This window comes from Diorhabda carinulata, chromosome 2 (genome assembly GCF_026250575.1).
Source record: "Diorhabda carinulata isolate Delta chromosome 2, icDioCari1.1, whole genome shotgun sequence".
Taxonomy (NCBI): Eukaryota; Metazoa; Arthropoda; class Insecta; order Coleoptera; family Chrysomelidae; genus Diorhabda; species Diorhabda carinulata.
Window position 1 is genome coordinate 16,449,569 of NC_079461.1, and position 20,087 is coordinate 16,469,655.

The following is a 20,087-nucleotide window of genomic DNA, read 5'->3' on the forward strand; positions in this document are numbered from 1 at the left end:
CTGAAAACCTCTCCAACTTTCCATCTTCACAATAATTATCAAGAGAATTTCGAAGTTTACGATCATCAGTTCAAACTTTCGCTGTTTGTATAACTACCCTACACTGATACAATTTGTGGCAAAAATAAATATCCAAATCACATTTCTGATTGGTTCAATAGAATATGAAGACAACAAAACCCAGAGCTTGCCTCGGAAACTGTCTAAGATGAAATCAAAGTTAAACAACATAAGTTATCTATAGTTCAAACGCGGAGTTTAATAATTTACCTTTTAAAGTTTTTTTTTAAGGAAATGCTAATTTTTATTATTCAGTGTTTTTTGTTAGTTCGTCTAGTTCAGAAATTGATATATAATAAAGCTTATGATTTACTGACCAACCAGCAATTTTGCCTCAACTCAAATTATATATACACACTTCTACTTAGACAAATAAATACTCATTTCGAAAGCTTAATTCTAATAGAAACTTTCACAGTAATATATCCAGAGTTTTCTAAATTAGGAGGGTACTATTCTGTGTATAGTGAGGGTGCAATAAAAAAAATGATAGAGGTTTACTTTATATAAAAAACACCAAGAATTTCAACAACTATTGAAATCTATAACTCTATGGAAGTAGAAATAAAAATAAACAACAAAAAATAAACTATCCTTCGTCAACAAAACCAGAAACACACAAAACATCACGACTTGTTTTGAACGTTTTCATGAGATATAAATATCAATCTATTACAACATTATGAAAGAAACAGCAGTTGTCTTGATCATATCTTTCTAAAAAAACATTCAAATTAAATTCTTGATTTCTGTACTTGATTGAAGCGCTTTTGACAAAGTTGTGAATTGAGTTTTTCAGCTCACGACAAAGAAAAGGGATTTCAGATATAGACAACAGAACAAAACAAAATAAAAACAAAAATTATGCCATCACGGGAAATAAAATGGAAAGAAGGAAATATAGTCAATGTTTAATAAAAGCAGAAACTTTAACCTAACCTACTTTAAAAACAATGAGAAATATCCAGATAGTATTTTTGTTGCTTGTTTAATGAAAAAAATAGTTGAACAAAGACCATCATATCTCAAATCAACAATCATTGTAATATAGAGCAGTTAATATTCCCAGCTTCAATCGATTAATTATAACATTAGGTGATTATCGAATTCTCGGTAGTATATATTATATATATTAATGAGCTTAAGCAATTGAGACCGTAATCTGAAACGATGAGTAAGTCGGAAGCTGCATGATCATTAATAAGAGAATCAAGATTAAGCTTAATACATGTCTATATATTATCAGCTTTGGAATTGATAACTAGATCAAAAATTAAACCAAGAAATATTGTTCGTCATATTTCTGTATTAGAGAGAAGTATCATAATAATTTATGATGTTTTTGTTTGTACTAATTCGAAACCGTACGTAAATTGTCACATGAAACAAATTTCAAACACGCAATCGAAATAATATATTATTTATTTAACTGAATGTATTGTTTAACTATGTTGAAACTGATTTTCGAAATGAATTATTCGTTTGCTGATTATTGGATGTGAAATGACCTCAATACTCTTTTGAAAAATGCGACATGTTGTGGTTAATTCTTTGTATATTTTTGTCAGCTGTTTACATTATATTGTGACAATTTTCATAAAGAAAATATATAAGAAAGCTTTTACGAAAAATTATAGGTTTCCAGGAAATCGCAGCTTTTGAAAAGTTATGATAGTATATATAAATAAGTCTCTTCAGTACTTGTACTTACCTTAAAAATAGAATAATATAGAAAAACCATTATTATACAAGGAATATAAAACGATGATAGACTAGAATAGATAACGAAATCGTCGTTATAGAACAGACAAGCATCTTCATCTCTGTCTGGTGTGCTATTGAGGCCGAGGACGATCGGTGAACCTATTGCAGCGGATATTACCCATACGAATACTATTGTCAACCATATTCTCCTGTTGTTTTTGTGTTTTGCATATTTTATTGGTTGAGTAACTGCTATGTATCTGAAACCAAACACTTAGTGACAACAATTGCTCGTATAATACGAATCAATTGAAGTTTTCGGGAACCTGTTATTAAAACAACTGTTTCTTTTGACTCCACATATTCAGTCCAGAAAGTTTCCAATTTTATAAAATCATTTGAAACACGCGGTTGACGATTTTTTTGCAACAATAACCAATAAATGCTGAATGCATTTTTACGATGAGAATGCAAATCTCAAAGTTCTGAGGTTCTACAGAAACATCAATTTTTATAATTATAATCATATTATCTAACGTCCATTTTGATAATGGTTTCTCCTTCAATGACCAAAACCAAAAGCTCATAATTACATTGTTTGCGTTAAAAAACTTGGTTGGTCTGAAATTAGTTTATATATACAACTGTACATTGAAATAATTTTCAAATAAACCTAACGATAAAGTACTAGATATACGAAATTAGCTATAATCCTTGTGGTATTTTGAAAACTCTTTGTTAAACCTAAAATCCAAGCTTTCGGGAAGGCTCTTCCCATCATCAGGGAAACTACAATATGAGTAAAGAGATAAATTCAAACCATGTATATAACATGTGTGTTAAGTATATAAAAATGAAATTGACTGAGATTGTTTTTTCAACCAAGTGACTTATTATAACGAAATTTCCTGAATCCGAGTAACGATTATTGATATACTAATTTTGCTTAAATTATTTAGATATAAAGAGTTACATATTTTATCAATTATTTGACTACATACTTCCAAACTGATAATAATAATTTGAATTTTGGTTCAAATGCCTAATTGTCGAAGTTATTGGTCGTTGGTTATAATTAAACAAATAATATCATGAGCGAAGAACGATTCGAGTTTATAAGAAAATGCATGCACTTCAATGACGTTGCTAATTTGGATCAAAATAATATAGAACGAACGCTCTATAATTGACCACCTGAATAAGAAATTTCAAATCATTCCATTAGAGAAAAACTTTTAGTGGTTGAACACATATATGCTTCTAAAGCTGCTGTCAAGCCCCACAAATAGAGCTAGAAACTTTTTATTTTATGTGGAATTCGTGGTTATTCATGTAACTTTGAAATTTCTGCTGGTACAGAAAATGACAAAAATCATCTCCGTTTAGAAGACACTGGTCTAGGTACAAGTGCTAACGTGGTCGTTAGGCTGACAAGAATTATCCCATAAGCTAAGTGTAGTTTGAAATTGTACGTTTCCGGTGCTATTCAAACACGTTAAGGATTGAAAATCTTGTGCTCGTGGAGCACACATATCAAAATCCGAACATGTACCTTCAATGTATCTTCAGGAGAAGGTAAAGATATCTAATCAAAGAAAAAACAGAAAAACCTGGATTATAAACCACTATGTAAAGATCTAAGTAAACTGTGCCACGAAGCATAAGCATCAAACTAGACGTTCATAAATCGTTTTGGGATGAACGCATGTTCTGAACAAAGCATACGCCTTCGTAACATTCAGAAGATAATCAAAATTATTGGGAATGTGTTCAAATTATCGAACGCGAACAAAACAACGGTTACATGATTATTTGCTTTTGTTTGTTGTATGTAGATCTAAAATATTGGATAATATTTAGTTATCCCAATATAAATTTTATAAAATGTATTTGTAGTACTCGCTAGTGTACATGAAACATTCAATAGCGAAATATTGAACAAAATTTTTTCGAAGAAATGGAGCAAATTGCAAATTAGGATAGATCTGTATACTAAATGAAATTTTAATAGACTGATAATTGACTTGGATTGAATCTGTTATAATAAACAGGGATAAAACGCAGGCGCCTTGTCATGATGAAATAAAACTTTTTTCTTAGTTTCATAGATATCATTCGAAACTTGAGAGAATATAATAATACGAGGGTTGCTATTTAAGTTTTGACTTTTCAAAAACGTTTATGAGTGAACTGATATGTGAGAACTCGCATTGTCGCAGTGGTGAATAATTCGCCGTCTGCCATTGGTTTCCTTAATTTTTCGAACACTTCTGGCAAACAAATGCTGGTCTATCATTCAGAATTGACCGTTCAACGCTGTTCTAATGGAAAGGTGGAGATATGTCCAAAATAACACCATTTGCTTCAAACAGCTTTTGTGGAATTTGGTCCATCTTGAAACATTCATACAGTAGATTATTGTTTCATATTGGTTCATATGCATAGTTCCAAGATTCGTTGCCCATTAGCAATCTATACGAGCTTTTTTTGAACGATTGACAAATCGTGCAGTATCCAACGCGAACGATATGGTGCTTCATCACTAAAAGTCGAAACTAGTTGATTGCTGTTGGTTTAATCCACATCAAAAGTAAAAGAAAAGAATCTTAGGAAAACATTTTTGATTTAATTTAATTTTTAGACCAAGATGAATGCTCCAAGTATCTATAAACACTCGTACGATAATACCTTCTGAGTACGTCCACTATTAATAATGCCAAACTTCGTAATTGACATATCCCCTTAACTTAATTAGCGGTCCTTGTATAATCACTACATCAAAAATGTTATAAATTTCTGAAAAGTCACTGTTTTCTTGAAAGGTCGTTGTATATTCGAATAAAAACATTCCATAGAAGTAGATCGATGTCCATCACGAGCACTGATAGTCAATATATGATAATAATGAATGTAATCTTCTAATGACCACAATGTTTCAAGAGACATTGGAGGTCAATATCGATCGATTAAATTACATAAAGCTTGTTACTTGTCTCAATCCACACAGTATCCAGTTGAATTCTAATGTGTAATATGACAATAGCTTTTGTGTCAGAAATCAGAATCAAACAGTATATGACACCACGAATCACATACATTCTTGATTCTGATATCCTTGAATATAATATCATTTGTTCATACGAACATTGAGTGAAACTTGAGATATCTACACAATTTTCGAATAATTAATTAATTCAAAACTTTTCCATGATATCTATAATAATATATCATATATAAAACAATTAATAATATGAAAATATTGGAATTTATTGGGAATAACCACTTAACAAGAGTTTTGACATGATATATCATAGTAAAATACTGAAATACATATAAATCCAAAAATAAAAGCTCAAATTATTGTTCTATATTTTTGAAAATAATTCGATCTAGAGGATCAGTTCAGTCATTACTTTTGGTAATCAATTTGTGGATATTAAAATATTAAATTCCTCGTAAATTACTAAGAGCTATTGAATTAACAAAACAATTAACAACACCAACACTCACAATTGCAATGTTTGACGCGCATTTCGATAACCAAGTTATCGTCTACAGAGATAGAAGGTAAGCTATCAGTTGATTGACTGCGACGACTTAAGTCAGATGGACATCGTAAATTGTAATTTATCAAAGTGAGAAAAGTTCTCGCGCACTTGACAAGTGTCACTATCACAAAAAAGGGCACCTAACTTGCACTGTCACTATCACAAAGGATCATTGAAGTGACGAATGTTCTCGCACATATAGCAGATCTCAGTCCACTCACAAAGATAGATTGAAGGATGCAGTCTTTGTCTGAGGTATCGATCTACATAGATGATGGATTGACATATTAGTTGGTTGTTAAATGTCAAATATTTAGAAATTCAGTTTGTGACAAAACGTCAAGGTAAAACTAAATTGTTGTTTTCATTTAATTCCGAGCATTTTCATATTTATTTACCTTTTAAACCATCTCTGGACTACCCCAAATAATTCAATACCAAAATCAGCAGAACCGGTCCAGCCGTTCTCAAATTTTAACGAGACTAACGAATAACGAAAAAGCGGATGTGTGACAAAGAATTATCGGTATAGTAGAAGAGGAAATCAAATTGTATACATTATAGAAAAATTGGGTAGAAGAAAAAACAGAAGCACACAAGATATGATTATTTGAATGTTTTGAACCAAATCGTGGGATACGGAATTTGGAAAAAGTTTCCATGAAATAATAAATGAAAGAATATTAAATAATGAAATCTTCCTTAACAAATCATCACTTTTCGAATATCATATTTCTATAGAATATGAACAATTGAAAATATTTACGAGATGTATAGTTTCGAAAGAAACATTTTTTTTGTGAAAAAAATAAAATTCGTTGATGTCAAGTAGATGACAACCTATTCAAAATTTTGAAAAATTTCATAATTAACTTCTAATATGTATTGACAATGAAATGATCAATGAATCTATCCCGGTCGGTTCTAGATGAGTTTCTCAAACTCCATAGTAAAACAAGTTCAATATTTAAATTAAAGCAAAATTTATAATTCAACTTTTTATCGCATCGGATAGACAATGGGATCTTTAAGACATTTAATTAGTCTCTAATGCGACAAACTTGTTAATAATTGGGCTAATAATGGGACCTTAGATACATAAAAAGAAAAGCAAAGAACATTGGTTGCAAAGTTTTAATCAAGTCTCACTTTACGCTTTCGAGAAGTTTACTTGAAGCGTTATTTTGAGGATTAACAAAATTATTAAGCTTTGGAAACTGATGAATGTTCTCATTGCGACACCACTTGAAATCTTTTAAACACACCAATATCTTTTCTTCTCATGATTATAATCCAATTTTTTTTAATAGTTTCAAATAGTTTTACAGAACTCAATTTTCCACCAAAAAATACAAGGTATGTAAGTAGATTGAAACGGTACAATAAAGAGACAAAACTAAATTAAACTGTAATATTTAGAAACTTAGTTACTTCTCACGTTTGTATTAAGAAAAGCAGAATATCGATTCATCACATATGTTATGATGTTTACAGGTTGTTGATTTTGAGTATTAAGTATACATATGAGAAGAGAACCAAGTGAAATGATCAAACTGGAGGGCAAAATTCTGGAACTGAAAGAAATGGAAAATAATAACAAAAGCAGCTAAGACAAACGAAAAACTACGAAGAAAACAAAAATAGAAAATGAGGAGTAATTCGAATTAAAAACTTGAATGTTTGTATAGTTCATAACGAAATCTGAGTGAAAAAAAATGCAGTCAAACTTATTGACTTAGGAACGTACACCCAAAAAAAAATAGTTTTTACGAATAAAAAAGTCTTGAGATTTCAAATATATAAACTGCATTAGTTATTAAAAGAAGACAAAGCGGTTGCTGCAGAAAAATTTGTCATACTGCATCATGGTTTATCACCCCATCCATCATATCTACTTAATCTGACTATCAGACAAATGAAAAGTATTTGCGTATTTTGGAAAGCATTTTTTAGGCGATTTGAGAAAATTGGAAACTCGCTGGACTAAGTAGGTAGAGCTGACAGAAAATTATGATTGGGAAATTATATATTTATCTTATTTTTTTCATTGGAAAGTCTCTTTTTTGCGAATCATTTAAGCTTTAATGACAATTCAATTCAAAAATTATGCTTTGTCTTTTTCTCGTCAACATCCAGTATAGAAAGTATAAGAATTTCATCAGGATTTAAAGGAAAACTTACCTATCTATTGAAATAGCTACCAGATTGAATATGGAAGATGTTGAGCACGTGACATCCATAGCTATGTAGAAATCACATACGAAAGCTGGCAAGCCCCAGATGCCGCTTACCTATAACAAATTAAAATATAAATTAAAATGTACACGGAAGACTGAAAATTGATAGTTTATCATTCAGTTTTTCTTTTTGTTGGTATTAACAAGACACTTCACAATATAAATCACTCTATACGTTGTAGGATTGAGCTACGTTTTGCAAGAACGCGCCTTCGCTGGTTAGAGAACGTTGAGTTAGACCTAAACGTGTTTGAGACCTATTATCACATATGCCTCAGCAACTAGAGCCGAGACATCAACAACAAAAAGAATAATGAGAACCACAGAGATGAAAATACTGCGAACCATCAAGGGAATCACCCTCAGGGACCGAATACGGAGTGATGACATAAGAGAAGAATTGGGTGTTCAAGATGTGGTGAGATGGGTCCGAACCGAACACATATATATACCTGTAGGAAGACCACCAAAGAGGTTGTAAGAAAGCTGAAGTACTGAAACGTACAGGATTGAACAGGACCTGGTCCTATTGAAAGAGGAAGAAGAGATAAGAAGAGGACATCTCCCTGAATGAACTCGTATATCCAACGCCTCACAGCTCACTTGCTCGACAAAAGGACGTGAAATGCCTGCTTCAGGTATGGGTATGGCACACTAGACCAGAACTTCATCATCATCATCATCATCAACATCATCATCATCAACTTCATCAAATTCCTTGTTGGATTCATATTTTACGTTATTAAGATAATTTTCTATATCATACGTGTAAAATCTATCATTTCCTTTTAATTTATTGCATCTACGATTGAAGTGACATTATGAAAATTGAAACATTACGAAATCTGTGTTATTAGAATTGAATTGGAAGTAACGAATTTATTTTTATAACTTACACATACGTTACTTACAAAGTCTTGTAGGTAGATAAGTACCTAACAAGTCCCAGATCTGGTAGAAAATCCATGGGGGAAGAGCACTGTCCTCAGTCTATTGCTTTGGTTACGAAGATATAAAGGTTGGTGATAACGTTAAAACTGAATGTAAATTAGACATTCTGTACTTGTTCAAACGTTTAGAACTTCAGTTAGTAGTACTGTATAAGGTGTAATGATTCTGGATTCAAAGAAAATTCATAGGAAAATGTCAAACAAACAACTTATATTTGACACGTGTCCTTAAATGACGGAATTTATAGAACAGACAGTTATCTGAAATGATTTGAAAACTTCATTAATTATATTCTGATTTCAACACATATCTTAAAACGTAAAATGTGGTTACTGTCGATTTAATCTGTTAACTGACTTGTGTAAACCGTTTTCGGATATCCTACTACGGTTCAAATATAAAACGAATGTATTTGGCAGAAAATTCATTAAAGCATTTGCGGCGTATGCCGACAAGAATATAATACCTTGTGAGAAAGTTAATTTCACTTTTGCTACTCGCTAAAACTCTTCTATTATATTAAAATGGTTGTGATTAACTGCAGACAGCCAAGAATATCGATTTGTTTAAGGTGTAAGAAGGCGTAAACAAATTTGACGGGGGTGATGTAAAACGCTTTATTCGTCGAAATTGAGTTGTGTCACTTCTACGGGAAGACTTCACGGTAAATTTTAATTCTCAACGACTCAACAGGAAAATTTTCTTGGCGATTATCTATTATCTATTACTATCGCTGCACGAACAAAAAGTATAACTAGAATTCATTACGAGAATAATACAACATGGAAAAATGAAATCTTGTAAACGTTTCTTGGATTGTAGAATGTAATGCTGGTATCATTTTGTTCTGAATATAATGTGCTTACTCCAGGCATTAAGGAATTGGGTACATCTGGAACGGAATCAGGACTGGTCTTAAGCCGATTTTAGAAATGAATAGTATCCAAGCTTAAAACAATTATAAGTTGTGGTCCAACATTTAATTACTACCGGAATAAGACGTTTCCATAACAAAACACATGGGATGATGTATATCATGCGTGGATCTATCAAACAGTCTCTCATGTGAATGTAATTAGATCTTGTTATTGTTATATATAAATTGAATTTCTTCATTTCAACATTTCGTTTGAAGATCTTGACATTGACAATTTGTATCATAGAGGAAATAATTGAGAATTTATGTTTTCCAGTTCGTTTTTCCATAACTTTAATTTTAGTACCAAATTCACAACAAACAACTAATATTGAAAAAACTGAATGTGTAATGTGGAAACAACGCAGCGCAAGGGTAATTGTGGTTGACATATAAAAAAGGGCGATTGTTTTGGTAATCGAATATCTTTATTATCTCCCACTAACTCTAATGAATTGCATAAACCTCATACAACTTCTAATTCAAATATGATAAAAAATTGTATTATATAATTTGGAATCAGCCGGGATTAACTTTATATGAAAGTTGGAAAAGACTATCCATATTTTTTCTCTTACCTCTCTTGATAAAAGTCTACGATTTCCAATACCACTAGCTTAGTCATTGATTCTGTTCCACAAAGAAACATTGTTAGCTCCGATTACCCCTGGGCTTCAATTGTTGATACTTCCTGTTGTCACTAAAATAAGATATAGCGGGATTTGGAATCCGACAATGGAGCGCACTTAATTGGTTTAAACTTTTTCCGAGAATTCAATATTTTGTGGTAGATTCTTTTCTGAGCTTTAAATGAAAATCTATTGGATACATTATACGGGTGATGTTCCACAATGAACGAAGGATTTTGGACATAATCTAACGTTATTAGAATGCTTGAGTCTCTAAAAAGAGGAGTTGATTTCTTGGTACACTGAAAAGTATTAACTATATGTTGTGATTTGAAGTGCACTCCACATAAAACATGTTTGCCAATCAAAGATTGATTTAGCTGAATAAAAGTGAATTCACATAAATTCCCTCCAAGAAGAAAATAGGTAAAATCAAAGAGAAATTCGTTCATTTTAACTATCGTTGCAATCGAATTGTGAATCAGTGCATTGTCTTTTTGAAACAGTGTTTTTTTATTCGATATATCAAGCAGTTTTTCCTTGATTTCTGTATTATTCCATAAGCATCTCAAAATGCTGAAGCTATAACCTTCCCAGCTGACTGTTGTGCCTTTGGACACTTTTGACGTGGTTCACTGGCTACAATCCACTCAGAAGATGATCGTTTTGATTCCGGAGTGAAGTGATAGATCCATGTTTCATCCATTCTCGTATATCGACGCAAAAAATCTGATTTATTACATATAAACACAGCTCTGAATGATCAACACAACTGTGAGTAAACGCGGCACCCACTTTGGAAAAAGCTTTTTCAAGGTCAAATTTATAAACACATTGTCTTCTAATATCTTTACGGCCTAAACTATCACACGCAATTTCAATTTACGAATAGATATAAGCAATTGGTGGACTTTTTTGACGTTTTCTGGAGTAACCATCTGAATTGGACGACCAGAACGTTCACCGTCTTCAGTATCTGTACGACCACGTTTAAATTCAGCAAACCAATAAAAAATGACTCTTTTTGATAGATAAGAGTCGGGACAACACTTTTAAAGCCATTGCTGAGCTTGTTTAGTATTTTTTTCCATTAAGAAACAATGAAATAATGATGAATTAACACACGAAATAGTTTTGAAAATAACTTCACTTAAATGGCTGTCACTTTTTTCTGACTAATCGAAATGTCATGAAATTTCACACATAGTCTTTTGAAAGCTAGTATTTCATTAACGTCATATGGATTTGACAATGGCAGTGCCATCTATGTGTCAGTCACAAGACTTATTGAGTGATGTTATATGTATAGGTGCAATGCGGCTAAAAAAAGGAAATTATTTCTCAAGAAATCTACAATTTCAAAGTAGAAATTTCCTCAATACCCGAAGTTTCATGTCAAATTTTGGACAAAGTGATTATACCAATCGTTGTTGAGAAAAAATGATCGCATTTGACCTGATCTGTTTCCCTCCGACGATTTAAACTTATTTGGTGGAAAGTGTTGGAAAAAAGCTTTTAAAAGATTATTTCTTGAAAAGACTGGAATTGTGCCGACGAAGAAGATTCTATTCAAAAGTCAAAATATTTACTCTGGAGTAAAGTCAATATTTCATTACGTCAAACTGAACTCATATTGTCTGTAATAAGAAATTTTGATAATAAAAGAAGTCAAATCTTTTTTTGAATATATTTGCATACTATATTAAAAAAACTTATCCAATTAATCATCCAGCTCAGATTTTTTATGTACTTCAATGGACTGATAATTGACTTTGATTAATTCCGTTTTTTAGAATATTCAGAAATTTCGATTTGGAAATTTCTTAAGATTGTGGAACTGTAGATTTAAACTTAAGCGATTACAATTTCTTGAATAACTCATGAATTTTACAAGTGTTAAGTTGGAAAACTTCAATTAATAAATGTAATTTTCCTCTCTAACGACGAAAATGCAGAATAAAGTGAAAAATGTACGAGGGCGGGTCAAAGAAATAGTAACACGTCAATGAATAAATCACTGGACACATGATTGTCCATGAATTTGTGAGCGTTTCCAAGATGACCGAAAGAATGTTGAGGATGATCCACGTTCAGATCGTTTTTTCAAGATTATCTTGTTTGATCTGACCATACAGGACTCATTTTTCATCACCAGTGATGATTCTTTCCAAGGAAAGGTCAGTCTCATTTTGTTTGAAGTGTATATTGCAAATGTTGATTCTTTGGGTTGAATGAATTTCTTTCAATTCGTGAGGTAACCAAATATCAATCTCCTTAACTAGCCCAAGACATTTTGAGTGTTTTTCAATTGTATGTGACACGTGCGCTCTGAAAAGCAAACAGCACCATAAACTTCGTATAATTCTTTGTGAGCCGCAGCAGCAGCTGTCAAGCTTAAACAACCATTATTGAATTTAGCTCCCAAATTTTTAGGTCTTAAATGATGGTTGTCTGAACACAGTGTAAGTTCTGTTCCATTTGCCTAGCGAATTGTTTCCGAAAAACAAATATTAATTAACGGCTCGATACTCAATTTTTCCCATTCTTATTTCCAATAACTCTCTAACATTATTGTCAAATGAAAACTAAGCATCCAAAATTGATGAAACTTCAATGAGACGCGCATATAAATTTCCCAATTTAAGCTACATCCTGAAATCTTCAAGTTGAGTTCGGAAGCTTTCCAAACAACCCTCGTAACAGTGATATATGTATTTCAAAAGGGATAATTCCTTATGTAAATAATATTCGAAAATATGAATAAAATTTCTATCCTCACAGATTTTTAAATATAATTTCATCTCTTATATGATATTCTCCAAGTGTTTTCAATAAATATGAGATCCGTCGAATATATGCAATCTATCTAATCCTCAATGAATAAGAGTAAATCCTCTTTACCCCTTGGGAGTATATCAAAGGCAACCAGGGTGAAGCTACGCTGGAAGGGTTACCTAAAATTTCTACACGCAGAAAAAAAAATTGAAATATTGCTCTCAGTTCTCTCTGGCCCAAAGCTGTTATCAATCATGGAGTTTTGACACTTGTACGGCTGCTGTTATTTTTGGCTTTATATATAATGAAGCTATCCGAATCTCTGAAGGGTTTGTTTTAAATACCTTTATATGAAATGCAGGAAGCTTAAGTTTGGGGTGAAACGATGAAGAGGGTGACTTAAAACGTTTGACAGTTGAAATAATTCATGTCTGAATATTATACTGTGGTTGATTGAAGTTTTCAAATACCTTATTCGGAAGTTCTCATATCTCTCAGTATTGGAATTAATACTTCAAATTATAATTAGAGAAAAATAGTAAAATAATTGATATGAAGAAATATCAAATTCAATCTTATTTCTCTTTAACTGTAGTTTGGAATGAGTTGAATTAGAATCATAGTTTCTACTTATAATTATAAGACAATAAACAATAATCCATGATGTGGTGGAACTCATCTTGACTGTCAGTTAAACAAGCTCAAAGGACTTTATCAATGTTCACCTTCATATTGTAATATTCTTGCTCAAAGCAAGTACACGCGCATACCATAACATGATAAACTGAGAAAATAAAAAAATCTTCTTCATAATATATGTTGAAAGATTTTGATCCAAGTTCAGGATTTAACAATAGTAAAAACGAGATCTGAGTTCGTTGAATGTAAAATAGAAAGCGACACTCATACTGAAGAAACTTACAGGAGAAAACTTCCAAAATACGAGAGTTGTTTTTTTAGGCGTCAGTCGGCGTTGTGCTACAGCCACGTAAAAATGTCCACCATTATTAATGCTCCCGCCAAGTATGTCGTTTCAGATGACCTGATGCAACGAGTTGACACTTTTCGTGAAGCTCGCCTACAAACTGCTAGTTTTTTTTCGAAATCAAAGTGCATATTCCTTATATTTGTATATGAGTTTTCAGTAACTACCAGTAAAGCATAAATTTCATTTTTCTTTTGACATAAAAGTTTTTAATTGATCGTTCTTTTCATAATTGAAAAAGACGAAGGATGCACTTAACTTTATTACACTAATCAATCAACGATTATATTGTTATATCTCGTAAAAACTTGCTAAAATTAAAAAGTAGTATTTGAACTATCGATTGTTTCATAACTATCTTTCTGTACAAAAAGACCATCACGTTCAGCAAACACGTGATTGTGAACAAATTAGTAGCTCAACGATAATCCAGAAAAATTGCTGCCAATAATGGTTAACGAGAACAGTTAACAAATGGTATTCCATTTAAGATTATGCTGGAAATTTAGATAAATACTCAAAGAGATATACAAAAAGTACATGAGGAAACAAAAATATACAGTGCATCCACAAACTAACGCGTACATAATAGAGAAAAGAAGTTTGAATACAAACTTAGGAAAGTTTTTTTAGTGGTTGAAAACAGCTGATATCAACTAGTTTATTTTTTCAGAAATTGTAGTGATTTTCAATGACATGCAATTTATCTGAATATATAACATGAGTGCAGGTTTCTACCAAAATCCTACAAAGGATATGATGGCTCATTACTACAAAATGTGGTTTATATCGAGAGTGCAATTTGTTGTCTCTTGTATAATAAATGAGGTGTACAACAACAACCACTCTGGAAATGTAACTGTTGTGTGTTAGTTATACACTGACGATGAAAAATGTATTCATTGTCGACGAGATTTTCAATGCGATCAAAAATCCTTAAGCAAATAGACGTTTATAAATTAAACTAAAATTTTCGAATTCAAATTATATATCTACAATATGATTACTACTAGGGCTAGTATCTACAACTACAGCAGCTTTTAATGGAAGGGGTTGATATCGTGTTTAAAAGTGAAGCTTCCCAATTTTTGAGTATCAAAAGTTGGGCAATGAACGAGAAGATTTGTGGTGGGGTTTGCAGCGCGCGGTGAAGCGCCATTTAGTCTACAAATCGTTGCACGAATGAGAGAGTTATTTTTGCCGTAACTACTGGCAATATTGCATTGAAATTTTATACGAATATGTTTTCGAAGCTGATACATTCAAAATTCGATACTGTGTACCGTTTTCGGAATATTTTAATCCTGAAATTATGAAGTAATATAATAATATGGATTTTTCTTATTATTAAATAAAATTTTTGAAATAAGCTTATGCCAAATATTTAGATAGAATTGATACTGTCATATGAACCCATCAACGAAACAGATGAGGGTTAGTATTCATTTCAAATGTAAATAACTGATCTTGGTATTATGAAGTAAAACATTTCATGAAAAAACCATGTAACTCAACCGAGTTAATATTCCTACAAAAAATATGGTCCAATTTTTCTGTCATTTATCCAAACAACTCTAATACTTTTAACGGGATACAGAGTTTGACCCATATACGATGCGGGTTTCGCGTACTTCAAACCGACAATTTCGGTTGTTGAACATTCCATGTAGGGTAAAAAAATATTTTCGGGAAACAACGGATTCCGTTGTAATATGTAGTCATCCTAGAAAATTCCAATCAACTCTGAGGATCATCGTTATTTAATTCCTGAGAGGAAAACTCATGAATGTTAAATTACTTTTCTCAAAATTTTTCATTCCGTGTTATTGAGATTGAGATGAAATTGTATAATCAAATTTCAATCATTCAACAGACTTGAAAGTTCGCTTAATTGATCATAATATATGATTCAGGATAAAATTGGTGGAATATTTGATAATATCGTATGAAATAACTGAAGTTTCATATAAAACAACAACGAAAAAAATTTGATTTTTCTTGAAATTTGTTTTTTTTAATTACAAGTTTATTGTCAGATATCTGAAAAGAAAATTAATTTGAAGATCGTATAATATTTCTGCTGCGCTTCGATATTTCTAGGTCGCGTATGTAAATCGATATAGTTTTCTTTGAAGTAATTTACGACAAAAGTTTCTGGATAATTTTATAAAAACCAATGTCATCTAGTATGTGTCACATTTCGTATACATTCTTGTCACTTTCATTTGATATAATTTGTCACAATTTCATGAAACTCTTTATCAAAACTTCAATGTATTCACCGTAATTAAAGTCATTTGGAGAGAGACATATATTATTCTTGGAGGTCGAGTGAATTTGGCGACGTAGTGGCATTGTCTATTAAATAGAGGAAAATGTTTGTAGATCCTCATCTCCTCATATATGATGCTATTCTCTGTAGGATCGTATCGGAATAATAAAGCCTCGTCTAAAATTAATTAGAATGTATTCTGAATACATTGAGATTATTTTCTGACATTTCATGATCCTTCAGAGTAAAGTTTGACAATAAAGTCAATATTCAGCAGTTGACACTTTCACTACGGTTGCTTATTTCCAATAATCATTTGAAGAAAACTGTATTCGTTGCTGGATACATATAGAAAAAATAGATAAAAAGTGTTTATTGCACGCAACGTGAATTTGTCTAACGAGGACGTTAGGCCGAGTTTGACAACAGTTGATGACATAATCACGTGACCGTTAATGCATTTGTTTCTTCATAGCTAGCTCAATCGATTATAATTAACTATGGATGAAAATTCAAATCGAATTCGATCAATAGTTACAATTCTCATTTTGTTAATTAATATCATCTCAAAATTAGTAACGCTCAAATCGTTCTTGCTTCTTGGAGCTTAAGTATGAAAATAAGTTAGAACATTTTCCAAAAATTCGAAAGGAGGGTCGACAAACGTTAGCTATGTTCAATAAGTTCCCAAGATTCGGATATTTGCCTAATGATGTGAGAATATTCTCTTTTTTAGAGCTGATTCCCATCATTTATCTCAAGGAACGCTTCTCGCATGAAATAAATAATTTACGTTTAAACTGGCATGATTAGAAATCGATAGAAGCGATATTTTCATTAATCGTGGCTAATTTTACTTTTTTTCGACTAAATTATATTCAACTCTAAGTGAGTTTGAGGCAATTGAAGATTGGACAATGTCTTAACATTGTATTCAGGACATTTTTGGAAATTGTAATTTTACGAATTTTATTTATACAATAAAAATAAAATAGTGAAATATATAAATATGGAAGCCGATGAAATTAATGAAAATATGACAAAGCCGACAAACCTTCTACGAGGCTGCTTTTCCACAAGCTGACACTGTTATCAAATAATGGGAAAGAGTGGACAAAGATTTTTTATTTTCATAGGGACAGCCTTCTCAGAAAAGTTTCAATGCGAGGGTAAAAAAAAAAAATCGTACAAACTCTGCTATTCACACGAGTGTTGTATAAATGATATCCGACAGTCTGTATGATACCATCAAAACCTTTTTAAGGTTGCTGTTTGTTATAAATAGTAAAAGCGGTACAACACAACATGTCATCGCGTTAATTAATTTGGTTTACCACTAGTCACGAACATCTCTTGACAAGCTTGATTGATAATTTTATTGTTTTTAGACTGAGAGGACGAATCAAAGGACTCTAGAATATATCCATCATTTTTTCATAGGAGAAATCCTGTAGCTTTGTGAATTAATTTCAGTTTTTTTTTAAAATATTTTGTTACGGTTCTGTGAATGATCCACAACAACCCCTTTCGTGACTACTCGATAAATGGAAAATCTAGTTAATTTAGCAATTCTTATTATGATTGCATTATCAGATTGCTGAATATTTTCCTTTTTAAATCTAAATCTTCATTAACAAATTCATAGCTGTCTTTATTCTCACTGCAATGTACAATTTCATTGTCTTCATTTGCCCATGGTCTAGAGAACGCTATATTTCTATTTATTTAAAGAAATGTATGAATTAAATGAATCTCCCCAAACGACCCCACTGCTTATCGCAGACTGTCTGACAGGAATATTTCGAGAAATTGTGTACATACGCCTTCCGACAGCTTCGGCCAATAGAAATAAATTTATGTTTACGATTCGATGTTTTCACATGTGGAAATAATGAATTTTGATATAACTATACCACATTATGTCTTTTGATCTCACATATAAACTTCGACTTACGGACGGTTAAATATTGAAACTGTCTTGAGATCATATTAAAAATTTCTTATTACACTGTACAATTTTCATCAAAATCCTTGAATTTGTGATTGATTAGCATCTTAGTTTCCATTAGAAACATCGTAATTTTTTTTAAAGTCTATGCAAGCATTTTGGTGCATAGAATATGTACCTTCAACTCCCCCTGCATGACTAGATATTTTTTGATACATACTCGACTTCAAGAACTAACCGCCATATCAACCCAGATAAAATAAGTTCTAGCTTCATATGTTTTGTCACGCATGTTATAGCAGCTTATTATTTGAAGTGATGTACTACTTGTAGTTATAAGAGCCCTACGTTGCTTTGACAACACATTTTAGAGTAGTCTTATTACAAGATGGAGATTCAAGTCTGTCTCTCTACTGCTAATTGGATATTGCATAAATTCGTTTAGAATGACTGTAATATATTATTGTAGTTTCCATATTTTTCTACATACGAGGGTTGGGTGTTTTTTTAGTCTAAATATTTGTCTATGGTTTTCGAGCTTTGAAAATTCTCTATTCCCTAAAATAACTTCCTAAACTCTAAATTACATAGTTTTCGATTTTCTACCCCATAATGTGAATCACTAAGTCATTTAAAAAGGTCATTCTGACCATGAAGCCGAATTTGTATTACCCCGTAGATATCTTGAGAAAAGCACTAAGTTGATGAGGAATTTCTCTAAATAAAGCTTCGTAACTTATGTTTAGCAAATGATTGGATTGATCTTTTTGAAGATAATGACTCTAAATTTTGGAAGGTTCTGAAACTAACTGCTTCAATTATGGACTATGAAAAGAGCACGTACTTCATCCAAGAATATGAGATCACTCTTGTATACTAGAAACAAACCTCACATTCTCAATTATATCAATAACTATAAATTATTTTATCGGAAAGCTATTAAACAATCCAAGTCCAATCACTGGCAGTCTCTTCCTTCGACCTGTGAATAGATCTGAGCTAGAGCAGACCATACTTTAGACCATTTTTGGTATTCATTAATGATGTAATAGACATTAATGGTAAATTTACTTTATTTAGGGATGATACCAGTGTAAACTGGAGTGATTCGAGATATGCAGGCTTCACATTCTTCCATAGGTAAAGATCTCGTTACCATTGAGTCCTGATCAGACGCGAACGGCTTCTGTTTAAACACTGAAAAACCTTTTAACCAACCTCTAAATTCCAACAATGACTCAAAACGATCCTCAAATTCGATCAAGTTTCCTGCTCTACATATTGATAGTGCCCTTCAGTGGTCAGAGACCTTGGAAAAGAAAATTATCCTCAGCCTGTTTTGCCATTAAATTTGTGTCTACTCGTTGTCTTCTAGTTTATACTTCTTCTATCTATATTAAAATCACAAAAAGATCTATCCGTTCCCCGTTCTTTTTATATCAGAAACTGTTTGTTTGGTTAACAAACACTTTCACAACTGAACTGAGAAACCCATTCATAGTTACCCTACTAGAAGAAAAAATTTGGACATTTGCTTAACAATACCTACCTCAGGTTTGGTAAAAAATCCCCTCATCTTCAATGCTATAAAAGTATTCAATCAGTTACTTACAGAATTAAAAGTGACAAATACATCTCCGGATTGACAAAGACATTTCTGCTTGAAAGATTTTATTATTCTGTATGAGCTCTACAATCTACCCCAGACTATTTGGCCTTAATCAATATTTAGTATGGGGTAAGATATTGTTATTATAATAATTATCATTATCAAGCGAAATTGATATTTGATATTATCTAAAATAATGTCGTTTTATATTTATATTTATAAAATTGGAAAATTCGCTTATGACAATAAAGCTCTCCCATAAAATTCGAAAAACCACAACCCCTTTTTGCATTGCTTTAATTATGTCTGTATGAATATGTTTTGTATTCTGTGTGTACAAATGAAATCAATTATTCCTTTCATTGAATATAGTATGAAATATTTCTCAAAGAGAATTAGTTTATATACCATACAATTATTTGAACATAATTGTTTTTCAATTCGAAATCTAGT

General features: G+C 31.7%; 1 protein-coding gene across 1 annotated transcript in view; it reads right to left on the reverse strand.

The window, feature by feature from the left end:
• Window positions 1-20,087, reverse strand: part of LOC130890711 (dopamine D2-like receptor) — a 158,447-nt gene that overhangs the window by 19,521 nt on the left and 118,839 nt on the right. The window contains exons 3-4 of the mRNA XM_057794959.1: window positions 7,494-7,603; window positions 1,772-2,024 (exon numbers count right to left, since the gene is read on the reverse strand). Coding sequence (XP_057650942.1) covers window positions 1,772-2,024; window positions 7,494-7,603 — 363 coding nt within the window. The remainder of the gene's footprint in view (window positions 1-1,771; window positions 2,025-7,493; window positions 7,604-20,087) is intronic.